This window comes from Pieris napi, chromosome 7, assembly GCF_905475465.1.
Source record: "Pieris napi chromosome 7, ilPieNapi1.2, whole genome shotgun sequence".
Classification (NCBI taxonomy): domain Eukaryota; kingdom Metazoa; phylum Arthropoda; class Insecta; order Lepidoptera; family Pieridae; genus Pieris; species Pieris napi.
In genome coordinates this window covers 9,520,290-9,540,295 of record NC_062240.1, presented here as the reverse complement: position 1 = coordinate 9,540,295, position 20,006 = coordinate 9,520,290, and the positions used below count along the sequence as shown (strand labels likewise).

General features: G+C 33.0%; 2 protein-coding genes across 3 annotated transcripts; both read right to left on the bottom strand.

The window, feature by feature from the left end:
• Positions 1–587: 587 nt before the first annotated feature.
• LOC125051353 (sodium- and chloride-dependent glycine transporter 2-like) lies at positions 588–11,863 on the bottom strand. Of its 2 annotated transcripts, none has more exons than XM_047651605.1 (12): positions 11,651–11,863; positions 11,298–11,429; positions 10,909–11,063; positions 10,065–10,129; positions 7,559–7,691; positions 6,917–7,051; positions 6,374–6,477; positions 5,664–5,901; positions 4,668–4,796; positions 2,006–2,206; positions 1,228–1,356; positions 588–1,080 (listed from the first exon to the last, which is right to left on the bottom strand). In XM_047651605.1, the coding sequence occupies exons 1-12, from the start codon at positions 11,772–11,774 to the stop codon at positions 946–948; spliced, it is 1,680 nt and encodes a 559-aa protein (XP_047507561.1). In that variant the 5' UTR covers positions 11,775–11,863; the 3' UTR covers positions 588–945. The 2 variants fall into 2 exon arrangements, with proteins under 2 accessions (XP_047507561.1, XP_047507562.1); XM_047651606.1 differs by having other exon boundaries at positions 11,739–11,843.
• An 897-nt stretch (positions 11,864–12,760) lies between these two features.
• Positions 12,761–19,947, bottom strand: LOC125051224. The gene is made up of 9 exons (XM_047651436.1): positions 19,687–19,947; positions 18,902–19,290; positions 17,584–17,800; positions 17,152–17,300; positions 16,390–16,581; positions 15,810–15,984; positions 14,614–14,831; positions 13,508–13,705; positions 12,761–12,933 (listed from the first exon to the last, which is right to left on the bottom strand). The coding sequence occupies exons 1-9, from the start codon at positions 19,790–19,792 to the stop codon at positions 12,799–12,801; spliced, it is 1,779 nt and encodes a 592-aa protein (XP_047507392.1). The 5' UTR covers positions 19,793–19,947; the 3' UTR covers positions 12,761–12,798.
• Positions 19,948–20,006: the final 59 nt, after the last annotated feature.

Genomic DNA, 20,006 nt, shown 5'->3' with positions numbered 1-20,006 from the left:
CTGGTTCCACATAGTAGTGGTGCGCGACAAAAACTGCTTTAAATAACGCTCAGTTGTAGAACGACGGACGACGAGATGATGCCTACTGGCAATGTTATGTGTCCATGGGCGGCGGTGTCACTTAACATCAGACTAGCCTCTTGATCGTTTATAAAAACACGATGTGAATATGTATCGTTAGTATGCCTTAGCCTGAGATATAAGAGGCTCGCGACAAAAAGTTGATATAATAATACTCCGACAATATTGACTTTGGAAATAGCAATTGATGCTAGAAGCCTCAAAGTTAACGCATTTTCCATGTCAAAAGTATGAGAAATACATTTATCTAATGCGTGAGCTACTCAAATATCAAGGCCGGCTTTGCATCCTGATCCATATAGGGTTGTATGGCCAATAGTTTCTTATATTTCGATTCACTGATGAGTGTCTTTGTGTATATATATATAAAGATGGCTTACACTTATAAAAAATACACACATTTTGAATTATTTTATTAAAGGCAAATAAAGTTTAAAAAATATACAACAAAACCTTCTTCAAACAACGCAATTGTATTTTAAACAACAATACAAAATAGTATTAATAGAAAAGTATCTATACCAACTTTGTTAACTTAAAGAATAGGTTCTTATGAGAACAGAACAAGTCTTATTCAGTAGTTCCCTTGGGATAATTAAATACCTTCTTTATGAAATTATTTACTTTTTTTATTTCCTAAACATATAATGATTTGTGGTTCCAAAACCACACATAGTTTATATGATCCACAGGAGAATACCGCTCCGCTATATCCGGTCCATTACGTCCAAATAATATACAAAATTTAAAGTTTTTTTATTAGAAATGTATGTAAATTGCCCTTAACATGGCTAGAATTAAAATGTAAATTTCTTATTAGTTAGAGTTTGCTGTCATAAATTAGGGAAACATTTTTTATACAATTTAATTTTTTCTTTGTACACAATTAGATGTGGCTTCTAGAGGGAATGTCTGACGTTTTGCAGCCTCCCAACAAATCCGGATATCCGGCTCCGCAGGACCCCACAAATTATTCGGTTGACAACATGACCGAAGTCTCTGAAATATTTTCGAATCAAAAATTTTGCATTGGATATATACAAACACACACAAAGTATAATGAAAATAATACGTCAATCGAATCTTTCAATAAACCAAAAAAAATACAATAGCAAAGAAATATACTTGTATTAAAAAACCTTATACCTGTTTAAAGGATCCCTTAGTTTTAAACAGAAGTCGGACTGCGTGTATTGGAACGAAGACTACAGCGATCAGAGCGACGAACCATCCTGCTATACCTGATGCCTGGCTTAGAGAGTATGCAATCATTATCTATAAAGAAAGATTTATTTTCGTTAGCACATAACGGTTTCTAAATAAATTAATTTGGTTTTAGAATTGCTGTTCGTTTGTCTTACTAAAACTCGAGAATGGCTGGACCGATTTGGCTAATTGTGATCTTGAAATATTTGTGGAACTTGAGAGAAGGTTTAAACTGGATAACATAAAAATAAGTAAAGAAAAATGTAAAAAATGACAATTGAATTTTGCAATAAAAACTGTTGTTGGAAATTTGTGTTTTATAGCTGTATTGCGAGGTCCGATCTCATTGGTCTGTTTTGAACAAATTGTATTAAGTTACGACACGAATATATGTAGATTATACGAAGTACACCGGGACAATTTACAATCTTGTAAATAGTTTTGATTTTGAAACGGAGATGAGAATGAGACACAGAAACATGTGTTTTGAAATATTTCTTTTAATCAACTACAGATCCTCACGTGTACCTATGAGAAGTTAAGGACGACGGTCGACGCTGAGGTTAAAAAAAGATGCGAATTCGATTCTATTCTCTTCCGTATGTGAAAATCTAATACGCATTTGTTGTACGTAGCGAAGTCTCGTTTGTATAAAACCGTACCATATGATTCAAAATACGTAAAGAAATATTTAAAAACCAAACACTGAATGACTTACCAATAAAATCGTCGGTACAACATATCGCCATAAAACCATCCATATTTTTTTCAAAGGTCGTCCCGTCATGAATTCCATATCTGCGGCCGTGTTTTTAGGTCCATACAAGTAGGCAGCCGCTATTAGTTCCAAGAAACACACCAAAGGCACACTTACAATGGCTACATGGGCGTCTAGGAGATCAACGATATGCAATCCACCCTGGGAAAAAGGAAACTGGGTATAATTCTAGAATGTTTCCCTATATTATTGGTACGAGTCATACGTATTAAACGGCACTTTAAATGCATAAAAATATACGAAGCTGTACCATTTATTTCTAGAACTACTAGAACGATTTGTTAAAAGGTTATATTTTTTTACGAAATACTAAAAATACAATTCCTGTACAGTATGTACAATACAGTACTTATATATATTAAATACAAAATCCAATACATTAAGCCCCACGTTCATAAAAACTAAATCGTTCTAGTTGCACTGTTTCAACTAATGTCTAGTCTCATTGTTTTATCTACAACCTGCCTCGTTTCGACAGGAGACACACAGTTTGACAGAAATAGACAAAAGAACTTTAGGTAAATAAATACACTTAGTTTGATAATTATTTGAGGTTATGTTAAGTTAGGTTAATATTTTAGAGCAATTTCTATATTTTCAAGGTTCTTCGATAAGGTACCGTATTTGAATTCTTGATAAAACAAAGTTTGTGCCAAAAGTACTTTAACGATAGCTTCTGAGACAAATTACATTGAACATTATTATTATTATCTATATAAACACACTAGCAGCTTAATAAGCGCGCGTATTTGGAGAAACTATCCAACCTATTTCATAAAGAGGTCAAATATGGTACACCAATTACACTTTCCGGAAGCCTATTCCAGTCGGCCACTACTCAGTTTGGGAGAAAGTTCTTTAGGAAATTTCTGGTCGTCAGTTTTAAAGAACTACCTACTTCTACTACTACATCACATGTGTATTTTCACTTAAAATAAAGAGCTTTTCAATTCCTGGCACAATATAGTGGCCAGTGAGGATTTTACAGGTTTCAATGAGATTTCCTCGTATTGTTTGCGTTTACCTATAATATATAATATTTTTTGTCAGGGAACATAAGTGACATCCGATAAAGACTACAGCAGGCCATGGATATTGGACCCACTGTATTCAAAGATCTATGGATGCGTTTCCGGCATGATAAACAGTTTTCTGATATTATTAAATTTATGTGAATTATATTTTAAATAACTGCTTTATGTATACTAAAAAAATGTTTAAAAATCAAATGAATGTAAAAAATCTACGTATGTCCTTTGCTTAAGAACAGCTTGGTTGGCATTTTTCCAATTTCAAGATAAGCCTAGTCTCAAGGTTTATTATAGTTTATAGAACTTGTTATTATTGGTTTGTTAACCCCAAAAACTTTTGTAGCACAAAGCTCACTGCATTACTCCAGTTAATAAAGTGATCGTACTAAATGAATTTTGATATTGTCTTTTATTGACATAACTTTCACACGTCTGATAATAAAACAATTTTTTACCGGATTGAAGTTATGTATTTACAAATATTTTTCATAATTTTAAATACATAACTTCAATCCGGTAAAAAATTGTTTTATTATCAAATAAATGAATTTTCTTAATAATATTCCATACTTTATTAGTGGTAGAATGGTATATATAATGTATATGTTGTATTAGCTGATAATTAAGAATATTCTAAAATTCATAGATTCGGCTACGAAGCAAATTATTGTATACTAGCGACCCGCCCCGGCTTCGCAAGGATGCAATGCTGATACTAAATTCAAAGTGCTATATAGTATAGGGAGAACCGCGGCCTCCGAGGCGCTGCGTCACGCAATTTTTAAATTTGTAATATCTTCGAAAATATTCATTTAAATGATCTGCTGTAAAGGGCCATATAGATCTATATTAAATCAACAATGTATTTAAGGTATTTAATAGGATAAGGATTAATACTGTATTGGTTAAAATCGCTTCGAAAATTATTTATCGCCATTATTTGTCGTAAAAAGTAAATGACAAAAAAAATTATTGTGGGATATCCATGAGAGATAGACATATACCATTGCGGAGTTTTCTGTAGACCTTTTCAATATGTACAATACTTAGAACATTTTTTTGATAAATCTCGTAGTGTTCAGCCTGCGTTTGCAATGTAAGCGGAAAAAAAATATTTATTTACGACATTACATTAGAAACCTCAAAAAGATCAGTATATCTCCACTATTTAATGGATGTTATTATACATATAAACCTTCCTCTTCAATCTTCTATCTAATCACTCTATCTATTAAAAAAAACGCATCAAAATCCGTTGCGTAGTTTTGAAGATTTAAGCATACATAGGGATATAGGGACAGAAAAGGCGACTTTGTTTTATACTATGTAGTGATTAGCCATTATGGCGGCAATTCGTTGGAGTGTTATATAAAAAGATATATGAATCAGCTACTGGAGATGTTGCAAAACAGCTACATTAAGCTAAAATCAAATAAAAAAACTATTTGTTGTAATATTAATTGACACAAATAAAAAAAAAGTAAAAATTTGCGTTGATAATAGTCGAATAGAATTAGATGAGGCATTGAAGTTGCTTTGTGTCCTTATTTCACTAATGAAATGAAACTTACCCTCGTAGTACAAATGATGGATAAACAGAACAAACAAACACACGTGACAAATGTTATTATCCTTTTCTTTGTTCTTAGCTGGGGAAACTCATCTAGAATACCAGAAATCACCGCTTCTATGGTGACGAACTGAAAAATGAATGCATATTGCCTGAATGATACAACAAAATTTTTAAGCATATGATTTTCGGACTGTAAAAATTAACTGTATTAACAAACGACGTAGTTCGACATTTGAAGGGTTTAGTAATAATGTATCGTATGGTTATAATTTTATGTATTATCATTGGATTTAGAATACAACTTTTAAATGTGTTCTAAATCTGGTGGCCAGAAAAACTACAGTTTGTTTCCACCACAATATTGTAAACTATATTTGATTATGTATCTATACTATAAATAAAGATTAATACATATTCAAGTATATTATATTTAATACTGCAAGCTTTTATTTTACATATGCTGACATGACTTTCAGTTTCATATTGAATGAGTAATACTGTTCAAGTCATGATATATGCTTTTATCGGTACAAATATTCGAGCGTGATTCATGAAACGATTTGCAAAGCGTGAACGCACGCAAGGATGATTGACACTCGCTTAAAATTTAATATATTTAATCGTTTTGTGGAATGCAACTTCTTGGTGTTCATCAAAGAATATGCCGTTTGAAACATTCTTCAATACTTTTTATATACATTAACACCTTTTATAATCGTAAATTTTAATAGGTAAACAAATATATAAAAGACTTTGTCTATATGTGAATTGAAGATTGAAGGTGTCGCTACAATAAAATAATGGGGGAAGTCAATGCCGGGACACAAAAACTTTTTAAAGTAAATTATATTTATCTCTTAGGATCTAAAAAGAAAGGAAAAGATTATTTGAGAGTATTCATAATTTCAAGAGTTCCAGGTTATACATATCGTTACTTGATAGAAATGATACGAAGTGTTATAAAAATAAGGAAAAACGTAGACAAAGAACTTACCATGGAATCGATTCCCAAAGAGAACAGCATTATAAAGAATATGATAGCCCAGAAGTTAGGTGCTGGCATCATTGCGACTGCTGCTGGATACGTCACGAAAGCTAACCCTGGACCAGCTGTAGCTACTTCTCCTATTGGCACACCAGCTCGCTCGGCAGCGAAACCTAGAACGGAGAATACCACAAAGCCAGCCAGAATGCTGGTACCACAACACACCACCGGTATAATTATTGAGGACCTGAAATATATGAAATTATTCTTGAAATTAAAACAAATGTCAACGGCAGTCGTAAAGGTTCACAAAAAAACGAATTGTATTGCTACGAGACGGAGAATTTAGATTTTTCATATTATATCATTTTTTAATAGTAAAAAGTGCCGAAACTTTTATAGGACATTCATAATTTAAGTGTTTTGCGCACCCTAAACACTATTGCTTGTGAGACGGATATATTTAGTTGCACACTGGCTGAATTCACAAGAATTGCATTATTTATAATTAGTTATAAAATGGTTTAGGTTTCAAGTTTTTACTTGTTATGTTTATGTTATGATTTACTTTAGTTTTCTATTGTATTAGTATCAAGTTACTGTAAAAATAGGAAATAAGGAAAATAAATAAATAATTATTATTACTAAGAAAATTATGTTGTATTAAGAAATTATGTAGTATAGTCAAGTTTCAACATAAATATTTTATTACTAATTACCGTAAATTGTCGTAATTAAATCTGTTGAAACTAGCCATGCTAACTAGTCCACCCCATCCCGGCCCCACTGAGAAGAAAACTTGGGTAGCAGCATCAACCCATACCTAAAACCACAAAGATTTTCCAATGCATTGATTGCCTTTAAACTTAGTGAAATAATAATTATTTCACTGGGAATCCAAGCTAGGTCACAATTTTATACGCAATGTGAGTTCTCTATATAGACACATGCGAGCACGCGCATAATAAGGGTCTTAAAGAATTTTATGAGATATTATTTGAAATATCGAGACCCTTAGAGCGATAAACATACAAATACATATGTATAAACTATACTCTAATCATTGGTTTAGTGCATATTCTATCGACGTATTGTTACTTGAATATCGCACTAATTGATTAGTAAAAATTTTTCGTAACAGTCTTACGACCCAAATCAGATTTGCAAAATGACACAAGAACGAGAAAAAATAAAATAACGAAAATCATTCTTTTGTACGACAATGTTTTTATTTCAAGTAAAATACATCAAAAATTAATTACCTTCGATTTACATAATTGGCTCCAATCTGGCAATACGTAATATAATATACCCTGCCAAGCCCCTGGCAATGTTGTTCCCCGCACTAATAAAGCAAGTAGGACGATATATGGAAACGAAACCGTTATATAAACAATCTGTAATGAAAAAAACATATTGAATTGAGTGTCGTCAACAGACAAAATATGTCTTTGTTCGAAAAAGCTAATAAAAAAACCTATATTGTCGATTCCTATTATATATTTATGGCTTTAAAGACTTATTGGAATATATAAGGTAACTAAAATTAGTAAATCTTAATTGGCTAAAAAAAATTGCTATTAACAAATTTTTGTATGATTTTTATTAATGATACCTAGTCTAAATCATTAATAGATATAAATTATAGAATTTATTAAAGATGTAAGTATTTTAATGACTTTTTTGGCGTTTAGTCAAAGCGTTACCTTAGTCACACATACATGTAGGTACCTACGTAAATATTGTTTGTACTATTTGTCCGTAGGTACTTAAAAACAAAGTTCGCGCTTATCAAAACGAAGGAGACGAAAGAAGGCTAATAATAATATGTTTTTAATATATCTTTGATGAAGTTTAAGACTATTAGCAACTGTAAACATTTTGCTCACACAACACATGCCTACCTTTCCAACACTTTTCACGCCGTTACTAATGCTAAGGTAAACTAGTATCCAGGCGATTAAATTGCACCAAAACACTGGCCACACGATTCCACCAATTTGGGTGATATTTGGAGACATTTGTAGAAGTCGTATGCTGAAAAGAATAAAAACTTTTTGGTGTTTAAACTATTTGAATTTAGAATTTGCCAATGTACATTTTAGAGCAAGATCCCAGGGCCGCCAGACGTCACGTATTTTCTGACGGATGAAATGTGGACGATTGGGTAGTGTTAGTATGTACTATGATCGTATGCCTACCTGCTAGCTTGGTCAAACGGCCAATTTCCAGGTATCAGGTAATCAAGGTACACAAAAACATTACTTACTTCACGTAAATTCTCATGGCTGATTTTTATATATGTTTTCGAGTGTATAGTTAAAAATAAATTGTCAATACTCCCAGACACTTTCCGTCGGCCATATTGCTTAACAGACGCTTTAAGGGTCTCAAAATAATTAGTCAACTTCACGTAAATTCTGACGCTCCATTTTTATATATGTTCATCCGACAACTATTTTAAAAGCTTTGACAAGAAGACAGACCGATCCAAGGGGCCAATCATCCCCTAAACTAAATTTTAATATCTCTATGAGTGGGAGAGCATTATCTACGCGCATGAGACTGAGTGAGACCGACTGCGCTGTTAAAGCCATGAAAATTACTTGAACAGATATTTTATAATTTTTAGAATTTTTGTTGACAAGTAAATTATATCAACAAAAATAAGAAAAAAATTGACACATAATAAATAATACTAAAGTTAGCCGACATTTTTTTTTTCAATTTATTAATTAGAACTAAAAAATATTTTTTAAAAATACCACTTATATTTAAATAGCAGCAATTTTTTTAATTAATTATTTATTGGAGATTTGGAATCAAAGTGGAAAAATATTAATTCTTCAATATTTCTTAACAGTGGCTTTTAATCTTCATTATCATCATCATCAAATATCAATCTTGAAATTGAATATCTAAATCGTGATCGTCATCATCAGCATTATCCTTATTTTCTTCCTCTGTAAAAAACAAGTTAAACAATGAAGGTCTGAAAAAACTAAAAAGATACAAATAATATGAGAAACGAAAATAATTTACCTGATTGTTCTTCCAGCGACTCACTGACAAAACCCGGTAATTGATCTCCATCGAACCAATGAAAATCATATTTACCATTTTGTAGTGTCCAGCCATTGTTTTCGGGGTTGAAAATATTTATCATCTTCATACTTGCATTGTTCCAAAGCTAGCCCGTCGAAACTGTTGCCAAAGCTCACTTTTACAAGGTGGTAAGTTACTGGCATCGAAGTTTCTTAAATTCTTTCGATTGAATTCTTCATTTATATCAGATACCGTGTATGTAAATGATAAACAACTGTAGTCTGGCAGCATCTACATCAATTATTCCAGGAACGTTGTAAACATCACAGATAAATTTTTATTATTATTATTATTATGTTGAATACACGTTCTTCTTCATCTACATCACCAACAAAATCCAACGTACCAAAACGGTGAAATGCTTGTTGGTACTCTTCATTTTTCTTCAAAATATTAAACGGCTTTTGCTTGCCCTTTTTGAATAATAATAATTTTTCAAGTAATTTTCATGGCTTTAACAGCGCAGTCGGTCTCACTCAGTCTCATGCGCGTAGATAATGCTCTCCCACTCATAGAGATATTAAAATTTAGTTTAGGGGATGATTGGCCCCTTGGATCGGTCTGTCTTCTTGTCAAAGCTTTTAAAATAGTTGTCGGATGAACATATATAAAAATGGAGCGTCAGAATTTACGTGAAGTTGACTAATTATTTTGAGACCCTTAAAGCGTCTGTTAAGCAATATGGCCGACGGAAAGTGTCTGGGAGTATTGACAATTTATTTTTAACTATACACTGGAAAACATATATAAAAATCAGCCATGAGAATTTACGTGAAGTAAGTAATGTTTTTGTGTACCTTGATTACCTGATACCTGGAAATTGGCCGTTTGACCAAGCTAGCAGGTAGGCATACGATCATAGTACATACTAACACTACCCAATCGTCCACATTTCATCCGTCAGAAAATACGTGACGTCTGGCGGCCCTGGGATCTTGGACCATTTGGACTGGGTTTTAGTTTATGCCTTAAATTAACAATGCAACAGATTTTTATCTGTTAATCAATCTCTGCGTTATATTTAACGGTATTAGGGTAAAATTCCGAGTCGAGACTGACTGTCAGTCTGGTTATAATACAGAAATCATAGGGGAAGTTACCTGGTTTAGAAGTTGTTTCTACCTGAAGTTTGAAATATGAAAACACAGGGTTAAGCCATGGTAAACCACAAAAATAAGAAATATATATATTATCATACAGGTTTACGTAAGGTGTTGGGTGAGGAATCGAATAGTTCTTAGGAAAAGTTTGATTTTTGTACACGAACTTGTGGAATTTAGCTAAATATTGTCAAAATTAACTTACTGAAAGAATTCATCTTCCGGTGTCTTAGCAGTTCCATTAAGTAACAAACTAGAATTACTATTTATCTGAAACAAATACAATACGTTATCACATGAATTTATAAACACATAAAAAAAAATTGCAGATACCAAATTGAAATCAGATAATCTGCTTTCTATGCAATCCAAACCAATGTTATAATAATTAAAAATTAGTATTTGTATAGGGCCCTGAGTTAAAAACCAATGAACTACCTAATAGAGGAGAAACGGCTTCAAAGGAAGGTGATAACGCAAAGCAATTCAGATCTAAAGTAAGGCTAGGTTAACAGAATTTCTAATTAGGCGCTCGCGGAATAGTCTTTTTTAGATGGTTAAATCAAAATCATTTATTCATATATCGTAGGTAACACAATGTACACTTATAAACGTCAAAAAAATAAATTCTTCTAATTTTACATTTACTACCAGTTCCCATTCAAGGGCGTAGAACGGAAGAGGAGAACTGGGAATGAACTCTCCGCCACTCTTTTTAATCGCCAAGTTTTTGTTTTACACAATGTTTGTAAGGAGCTGCAATCATATCATATAAGTCCTGTAACTGAGCAAATCGGACACGGTCCAAACACATTTCTGCATCTGTTTCTATAGGAAAGATGGTTAATACTTAATATTAATAAATAAATTGTGAAATAAAATGACGCGTAGCAAATAAGAATTGTTTTGTTACAATAACTGCCACGCTGTTTTTTCTGACTATACGATTATATTAATATCCTAAATAGAAAGAAAGGATTTAGAACTAAATCTCTATCTATATCCGACCACGATTCATAATATATACTGCAAATTCTGTTATTTATTACCTCGGCACATCTATCCGTGTTCCACGAATTCCCACACTCTTGCCAAGGTAGTGGCGAGCTGAAGGAGTGATATATGTACAGTATCGGGTATGCCATTAACACCGCGAAGTATATAACGGCTATTACGTTTAAAACGACCATCGTGTATCCGGCCCCTGTTGACAAATCGTAAATACAGGAAGACTGGAAATAAGTTAGCATAATTTGGGGCGAATTTCCAAACAGGGGATTTTAAACTGGTATATATATGAGTAGATTTTGTTAAATATTCTAATTTTAAAATGTTGCTGTTCTTGTAACGAGACAGAATTTTATTCATACTTGCATCTTTGCATTTTCTTTAATTAAAAAGGGTTAAATCGTAGTTTAGGTGTTTACATTTGACTTACCTTTGAACAATGGAGTAATGTTGAAAACAGAAATACATCCTGCACTTGCGAACTGGCCCAACGTGGTCTCCAAATAGACTAGAGGAATCGCACATATTGATAATGTCAAAAGATATGGAATTAAGAATGCCCCTGAAAAAAGTTATGGAATAATCAAAAAATAACAATGAACTCTCAACAATGTATAAGATAACATACATAAGAATCCCTACATCAAAACAACATCCTTACATTAAGACAAATCCAAATAACGACGTCAAGTTATATTATTACTATTTACTTTTGATCAAAATTACCCTTGACATCGTTTCAATGAATATCTGAGGAGATACTGATAGAAGATTGTTACTTACCCCCTCCATTACGATAGCATAAATATGGAAATCGCCACAAATTACCAATACCTACAGCATATCCCAGACACGATAACAAATACTCGACCTGATTACTCCAACGCTCGTGTGGACCCCCTGCCATGACTGACACTACGATTATGACCCTACCGTTGACCACTGAATTGAGGAAGTGACTGCTTAGCGAAAACAATATGGGAAATTCTAAGAGCAATGTTTTCATTTGATTTGTATTATAAAGCCATTTGATTTTGTATATTATAATGTACCGTTCCTGGGTCATCGGGGTGCTTTAATTAATAGAGGATTTTTGTTTTACTCTATATTAACCACTCGCGTACAACAATCTATATATATAAAAGAAAGTCGTGTTTGTTACAACACTTATAACTCGAGAACGGCTGGACCGATTGCCATGGTTTTTGATTTGTTGGATTTTTTCCGTCCTGAATAGCAGAATAAGCAATAAAATATCGGATAAGTTATCGAATAACAATAAATAAATTAATTAATTTTACGAATGCAAAACCATATGGTGCCATCTGTTGACAAAACTACGCATCATTTTACGTCGAATTCGTGTCAGTTCAAGAAATTCCGATCTTGAGGTGAATGAGGAGATGCATAACCATGCTTTGATCCTGATCAAAAGATGTTGGATATCAGAAAGTGCTTAACATGCAGTATTGCCATATTGACGCTAGAGAGAAGATGCCTAATGTGTAAAACTGCCATTCTTCTTTCGCAATGGCAAGCAATAAAACATTTCTGTATTTGCAAAAGAGTTGTATTAATGTAATACTTTACATTAATGAAATCCTAAAATAAGTTAAATTAAAGTAACAACGATATTATAAGGTTGTAGGGCGGAACGAAGTTAGCCAGGTCAGCTAGTAGAATATAAGCGAAATAATGAAATGTTAATTGTTATGTAACGAATGAATGCAATGTAACAGTTGAGGACAGTGCCTACGTCTGGCTAAACCCTCGGAGTGTCTATGTAAAGTTTTTACCATTGATACGATCGAATTCAGTTTGGAGTTCAACATCAAAAGAAATTTCAGATGAATCAAAATGTTGATTTTATGCGAAGTAAAAGTAATAAAGCAATTCAAACACAAACAACTTTTATTAGTAAAATTTATTAATTAGGCCCGCAAAGTGTCAATGCCAAATCCAAAATGGCAGGTGAGGTTGTCGGGTGGTAGTTGGCGAGAGGATGTTGGATCTGTTTCGGGTTTACCTTTCGTTGGTTTCACTGCACCGAGGCCATACTGAATTATCTGGAAATAGGGTTACCCGTATAAAAGTGTACAAGTATTTTAAAATAACCTTTTCAAGGGTAAAGTTGCAAGTGGTACCTTCTCAAAGTATGGCTATGGTAGGCCAAGTTTAGTTTTTAGGGAAAAAAGATCATGTGGCCGTTCACCAAACAGATGGACCAAGTAAGAGACTCATCAACCTCAATACTGTATACTAGACAGAAACCGGTGGAAACATTTCATTCGCTCCATATGCTTCCTTGCAGTCTACGACGTTCAGATATGAGCTACCAACCGAAGTGAGACACCATCGAATTAAGGTCGGTGCCCAAGTAAAGTGCGGGGAACAGCTAATAATAAAAATGCAATTTTTAATAGAACTGGGAGCAAACGGGCAGGAGGCTCATCTCATGTTGAGTGATACCGCCGCCCATGGACACCCACATAGTCAGAAGGCAATATTACTTATGCTACACTTGAATAAAATTAACATATTAATAATGAGTTCACACTAAATTGTGAAAAATGTTTTAAAGCAGTCCCGGTGGAACAAAACTTGTATCGGATTTTTACCAGCATTAACAATCATACGCACTGAAAGATCACCATCGCCCCAATGTATAGCGTCATCAGTGAGAAGTGAGTCATCCCAATGAAAATGTTGTGAGTTTTGACTCCAATCCAGCCTCTTCAATGAACACCTTATAGTCGCCAGAGTCACGCGTTGCTCTCCCGGCGGTTTTAACGAAAGAGCACTTTTCTTATCTGCTTTATTTGGTTTGCTTACGACTGTCTGTATACAAATATTAGTGAGTATCGTCTACATATAGAATTGGTCCTAATTCAAATACCCAAACCGAATATGGGCTTGAGACGAAATCAGTTTTCGACAGGCGTGACCCACTAACGCCGTACGAATTTGTATGAAAATGTGTCTCGTTTTGTCATTTACCCTTCTTTATTTATTCTTCCCTCTCTCTGCCAGCCCGGCAAAACTGCATGTGTACTGTATATAAATTGTTTCTTCGGTCATGCAAAAATAGTTGAAGAATTTTGTTTGGTCCATTTTCAATTTTCAAAAAAGGATATACAGTGTTCCTTCTAAGCCGTCTCTTCGTGTCAATACTATACTACCCCAAAACGGGCGTAAATCGGCTCAGTGGAAAAACAAAGCCCCGGCAGTGTGAAGTGGCAAATCAGCCATGAATATTTCTTTAAGAGTTAGTGGGTCGATGCCAGTCGAACAGTGATTTTGAAATTTTGGCAGTTTAAATTGGCATTCTGATAAACAATAAACTACAAGCTCCCTCCTTATCAGAATGCCAAATCGTAAAATGACTGCTTCAGGACTGATTTGAGCGCCACCGCCGCTGCGAAAACCGCTGTGTGAGTTCGAAAAGTGAGTTACAGAATCGCAAGGCTGAACTGGAACTGAACATTGAAAATCGGTTGTTCGGATACGAAACGGAAAATAGATTCGTCGGATAGACTGCTTATTGAGCTTTTTTATATCAATACATTATTCGATGCATATATTTCCAGAATCTTAATTCAAAATCATATACACGCACTTTTTCTCAAGAGTATGATAAGCGTATGTTGTAATGAGTATGTAAGCAGACCCCGAAAATTCAGAAAAGAATTGTATTTTGACACTCACTATACTATACTAATTGCACTACAACTTTCAACTATTCTTACCACAGAATATATCAATCTCAGTGTAATAACTGTCCTAAATGTATCTCTCAGTGCCGTGAGGTTAGGGCAAAAGATTCTCACAGTTGGCTCTTGGAAGTTCATGATTTTGTTCCATTGAACCCTATTGCTCTCAAAGGTGGTGTAATGAGATATTATTCGAGAGTTTTTGTACACTAAACGAGCATAAATATCAGACGCGTGAGATGATGCTTCCGGTTCTGAAAATATTGTTGATGATGATGATATGAAACCACCCTTTTTAAGACCAGCTTACTTGACATCGTCCAGGTATGGCAACATGAACAATACGTATAATTAATGTTAACGTACTGGAATAGTAACAAAAGTCAGTTGCCAGAAAATAAGTTTGCATCCTGGATCAAATATTTTAATAATTTTTGTCATATATTTTAGATACGTTAGCTTGTAAGATATAGTATTGTGTATGATGTGGTAAACTTCAATAAATAAATAAAAAACAATAAATGCTCCACTTTACACGGGACAGATCACGACCTTAAATTCAAAAATTATTTTATTCATGTAGGTAACAAACACAATGTACACTTATGAACGTCAAAAAAGAAATAAACATTAAATGCCTCTAATTTTACATTTACTGCCAGTTCTCAAATCAAGGGCGTAGAACGGAAGAGAAGAACTGGCAATAAAATCACCGACACTCTTTTTAATCGCCAAGTTTTTTGTTTCACCCGACATCTTAAGTAATCAATAGTTATTTAATCATAATAAAAAAAAATAAAAACAAAGATTTGTACTCTATCAGCAGGAGGCATGGTGAAATATGTGCACGCACTTACATTCTCGTCGGAACAACACGCAAATACATAGTCGAAACAACTAACATCATATACGAATTCAAGTACGACCAGTCACCACAAGTAGCACCCGTTCACGACTATGTCGCATGGCCAGCCATCTATCTATATGTCTATGAAGAAATATCATTAGGCTTCCTTATTAGTTATATTAAATTAATCCTTTTGGAAAATTAAGGAGGTATATTTTTATAAATTTCGCGGCAAGTGAAAGATGGCTGGAGATACCAAAAATAGAAAATGGTGGAATCATTTTGGAGGTGGAAATATACATTTTATAATATACTGTTAATGTCTTGTGGCGAATATGTGTTTGTATTTGATGGAATAGCTATATTATTATTATAAAATTCTTACCCAAGATCATCCTACTTCCAATATCGGACGTGTGTTTAGACTCAGACCAATCTTCGTCTTCTGGCGGAGGCATCATTTCAATCAACGACTCATTTTGACGAAACATCAAAAATTGTCGCCTCATTCCATCTAAGAGCGGCAATTCCAGCTCAACGTGAAATGCAGTAACTGCACCCTATATTTCAATAACCTACAGACTTATCTCGTAACTTCAATAGCACTTCTGATTTTAATATTAAGATATACAGATATCTATAGATATATACAGATACAGATATATACATTTCACCAATATTCGCTTAGCTTGTTTGTGATTTACAAAAGAGTATGTTTTTGTACTTTATTGTCAAAAAGTAAAAAAAGTTTACTGTTTTAAAAAGTTTTTCATTGAGTTTTGTTAAGAAATTAATTTTCTCAAAACAAAAAATGACACTTTAGAACAAGTCGACAAGTAGTTCCAAAGTTTATTTTTATTTTATTTTACTAATTTAGATAGTAATCTATATTAGTCAAATAAATATCTAACTAAAATAGATTCTCATAAATATTGAATATGAATTGAATAATGTTTTTTTTTTACTTTTTCCGCCTTTGGGGGCTGTATGGCCGACATAATCCTAAACACGGTAAAGTTAAAGTATGCAGTCCTCAAATCATCAGGATGGGGTTCAAAGGGCTCCACCGACCGATCAGTTGGTAGAATTTCTCTATTGTCCAACCATAGAAGACGCGGCAGTCGGGAAATTGTCGAACGGGCATAGGCCGCACACACCTATATTGAATATAGCCTTAATAATATTATTAAAACGTTTACATATATAATTCGACGGTGAAATGAACCGTCGCTTGGATGAATTTTAAGAATTATGCAATTCAACGGAAGTTAATATGAATGTGTTTCCTATTTTCTTCTACAAGTCACATGTTTTTACATTATTTTTGGAGATTTTAAATGTCAAAATTAAACTGAAAGAATAACGTGTTTTGAAAAAATCTAATACAGTAAAATGAGCAAAACTTTTATGCGTAGAAAGTAATTTAAAAATATAGAATTATTTAAAAAGAGCTAGGTTTTAAATAAAAATATTAATTTATTAATATTTAAAAAAATGTTAGAGCTAAGCAAGTATGTTAGTTAACTTATTATATAAGTTTATCTATTCGAAAGCTAAAGAAACCTCCACTTAAAACAAAACTAAGAGGGCATTAAATGTAATTAAGATAAACTCTTCTTTACGTGTTTATCTATTAATCAAGTAATAAGAACAAGTAAATGGGCGATTATCACTACGGCATTGAAATTAAGACAACCGCCATCTATCTACATCACGCGACAACATACCGAACAAGGATTGCCCGCCAATTGTAAAGCAGTAAGACTCGGCAGCAGCGCTAAGGGATCTAGTACCGAGTTTAAATCATAGATGTCGTTGTCAGACAAATCCAATACTGTAATACTATGCGGTAAGCGCGCTAAACCTAAGGCGCTATCTGAAAAAACAGATTATTAGCTAAAGAACAGAACTTTAAATTTTTAAATAAATTTAGAACTACACTAATAATTAACATATATTTTACAGATGACAATATACAAATTGAAACAATAAATGTTAACACACTGTAAAAGGTTAAATAAAAGTTTTTAAGGAATAAAAAAAAACTGTAAGCCTCCGAATAGGTACGGGGCGGATGCGTCTTTTCGCCTATTTCGAACAATTTTGAATCGGTCCTACCCTTGCAAAACTTATACACGTATACTGTACGTAAACTGTACCATTATTTAGTAAATTTCTGCTTAGACCCAAATACAACATTTCCGACGGTAAATATTCGGCAAAATGTTCAACATCACTCAATCGATTCGCTTGCAACTCAAATACCTTCAGTCCCAGTGGTAGGACAGTCGGATCTATCTTATCTATGTAATTACATGTTAGATTTAATGTCACCACATTTTTATATTCCGTTAAATCAGAATCTAGCTCCGTCATCTGTAATTCAAATATTATAAACTGTGTAATGTAAAAAGCACTATTTGATCAAATAATCATTAAATATTTTACGATATGTATAACTAGCTGTTGCCTGCGAATTTGTCCCCGCAGTAATGAATGAACACCCTGTTAACAGCACACAAAATGCACACCCTGTTAGCTTTATTTTAGCTGCAGATCATATTTTGCGAACGTCTCCTACCTCTCTACTATATATTAAGTTTGTAGCAAAAAGAAAATGAACAACCTTAATCAGGCCCTGTCGCGAAATTTTTAATAACAAACTACATCTGCAAGTTTATCGTTGTATGTGAAGCGATTTTCGAAGTAACATGATTTCGTTTAATATTGATATCCTACTATTTTATTATGAAAGCTCTTCAAATGTTGGTCTCGTCTTCAAACAGTTTTCTAACATATATTCTTACTTAAAACCTAATTTCAAACCGTTGCTTCCATACAAAAGGGATGTTACTTTACTAAAGAAAACTTTTGTGTAATATGTAACAGCAGTCGCTCGTTCGTAAAGAAAAATTATCTATTATGATCTTGAAATATTTTTGGAAATTCAGGGAACTGGGAAGACTTAAACGGTGGGAAACATAAATATGTATTAAGTGGAGCAAAATACTAAATACGACAATTAAATTTTCCAATAAAACTGTTCCTAGCTGGGAAACGTTTTAGAAAGAAAACTTGTTTGAGATGTCTTCAGAAATTTGTGCTGTAGTACATAAAATTTTATTCATTAAAAATATGGTACATATTAAGTTTTAACACAACGTACAATATACGTAGGTGATACGAAGTCATCCAGTAAAGAAATATATTCAGTTTTTGGAACAAAACAAGTACCGTTAAAATACGTACGAGCGAGTACCATCGCATACTTACGTTAGATTTAATATAACGATTGATATAGGCATTTAAATAGCAAGGGATACTATTATTTGATGGCGAAATTGACATCGCGCGTGTTTAAATATACTGTTATTGAAGTATAAATATATAATATAATTCACATAGACTATCCAACAGGGAATTTTCGATTTTAACCAGTAGTTTAGAAGATTAGAGTGTTATTAAAGTTAAATGTACCTCAATATCATTCACCCGTAAAATATTAACCAATTTTAGTTCATCATTCAAAATTTTCCGATCATTCAATTTTACTGCCTTTTTTATTAACATAAGCATATCATCAGTTATGCAGTTGCAGTTGTGAAAACATATTTTCCCCTCTTCATTTGCGAACTTTTCGTTGTCCCACAGACTTATTGGTAACAAGATTTCCCAATGCTCTTGCAGACTAAGGTTACTTTCTTCATCAAAAAATCCATTTAATATACTCGTTTTAATTTTGTTCTCCAGGGCTACAGAAAATGGCACCCGTGGTATGTTTTCTTTGAGGCATTTTTGTTTATGGTACCTTCCGGCTGCCTCAAGTAAAGTAAAGTCTACGCCCGTTTCTATCCTATCTTGATAACCTAAAATAATGTATAATAATAAATATATGTATTTATCTAATATATCACATTCTCGTGTCACAATGTTCGTTCCCATACTCCTGCGAAACGGCTCGACCGATTCATATTTATGATTGATTTCTTTATTATGTGGCATTAAAAAATATATAAATTTTCACACCTCTACCATCAACCCCTATTTTTTAGTATAGTAGATAGTTATGTTTATTGAACTAAAAAAAATTCCTGGTAATAATATACATGGCAAAACAACGTTTGCCGGTTCAGCTAAAGCAATAATACAAATTGAAGTAGGTACTTTAATTAGTTAATTAAGCATATGAAATGAACGGAAGGCTTAATGCAAGCAAACAGAAAACACAGTTGAAATTATAAATAGTATCTATATTAAATTACCTTCTAAAGCATCTTCGGGGACATAATTGAGCGTAGCATCACTTACATTAGGTCGTTGAATTTGTGTTGCTGGCTTTTTAGCCGTTTCTTTAGGTGGCATTTTCATAAATTCTAATCACATATTGGTAGAAAATAAATAACATTAAAAAATGTGACATTTCATTTGTCTATAGCTAATAAAAGAATTTTAGTAAAAATTCATACACATAGGTATAATATAGAATTATCACAATTCATAAAAACAGAAAAAAGTGACTTCTAAAATTGTTTATAAAAAAATTACGTAGCATTTAAAAGTAAATTAATGTTTTAATTTTGTA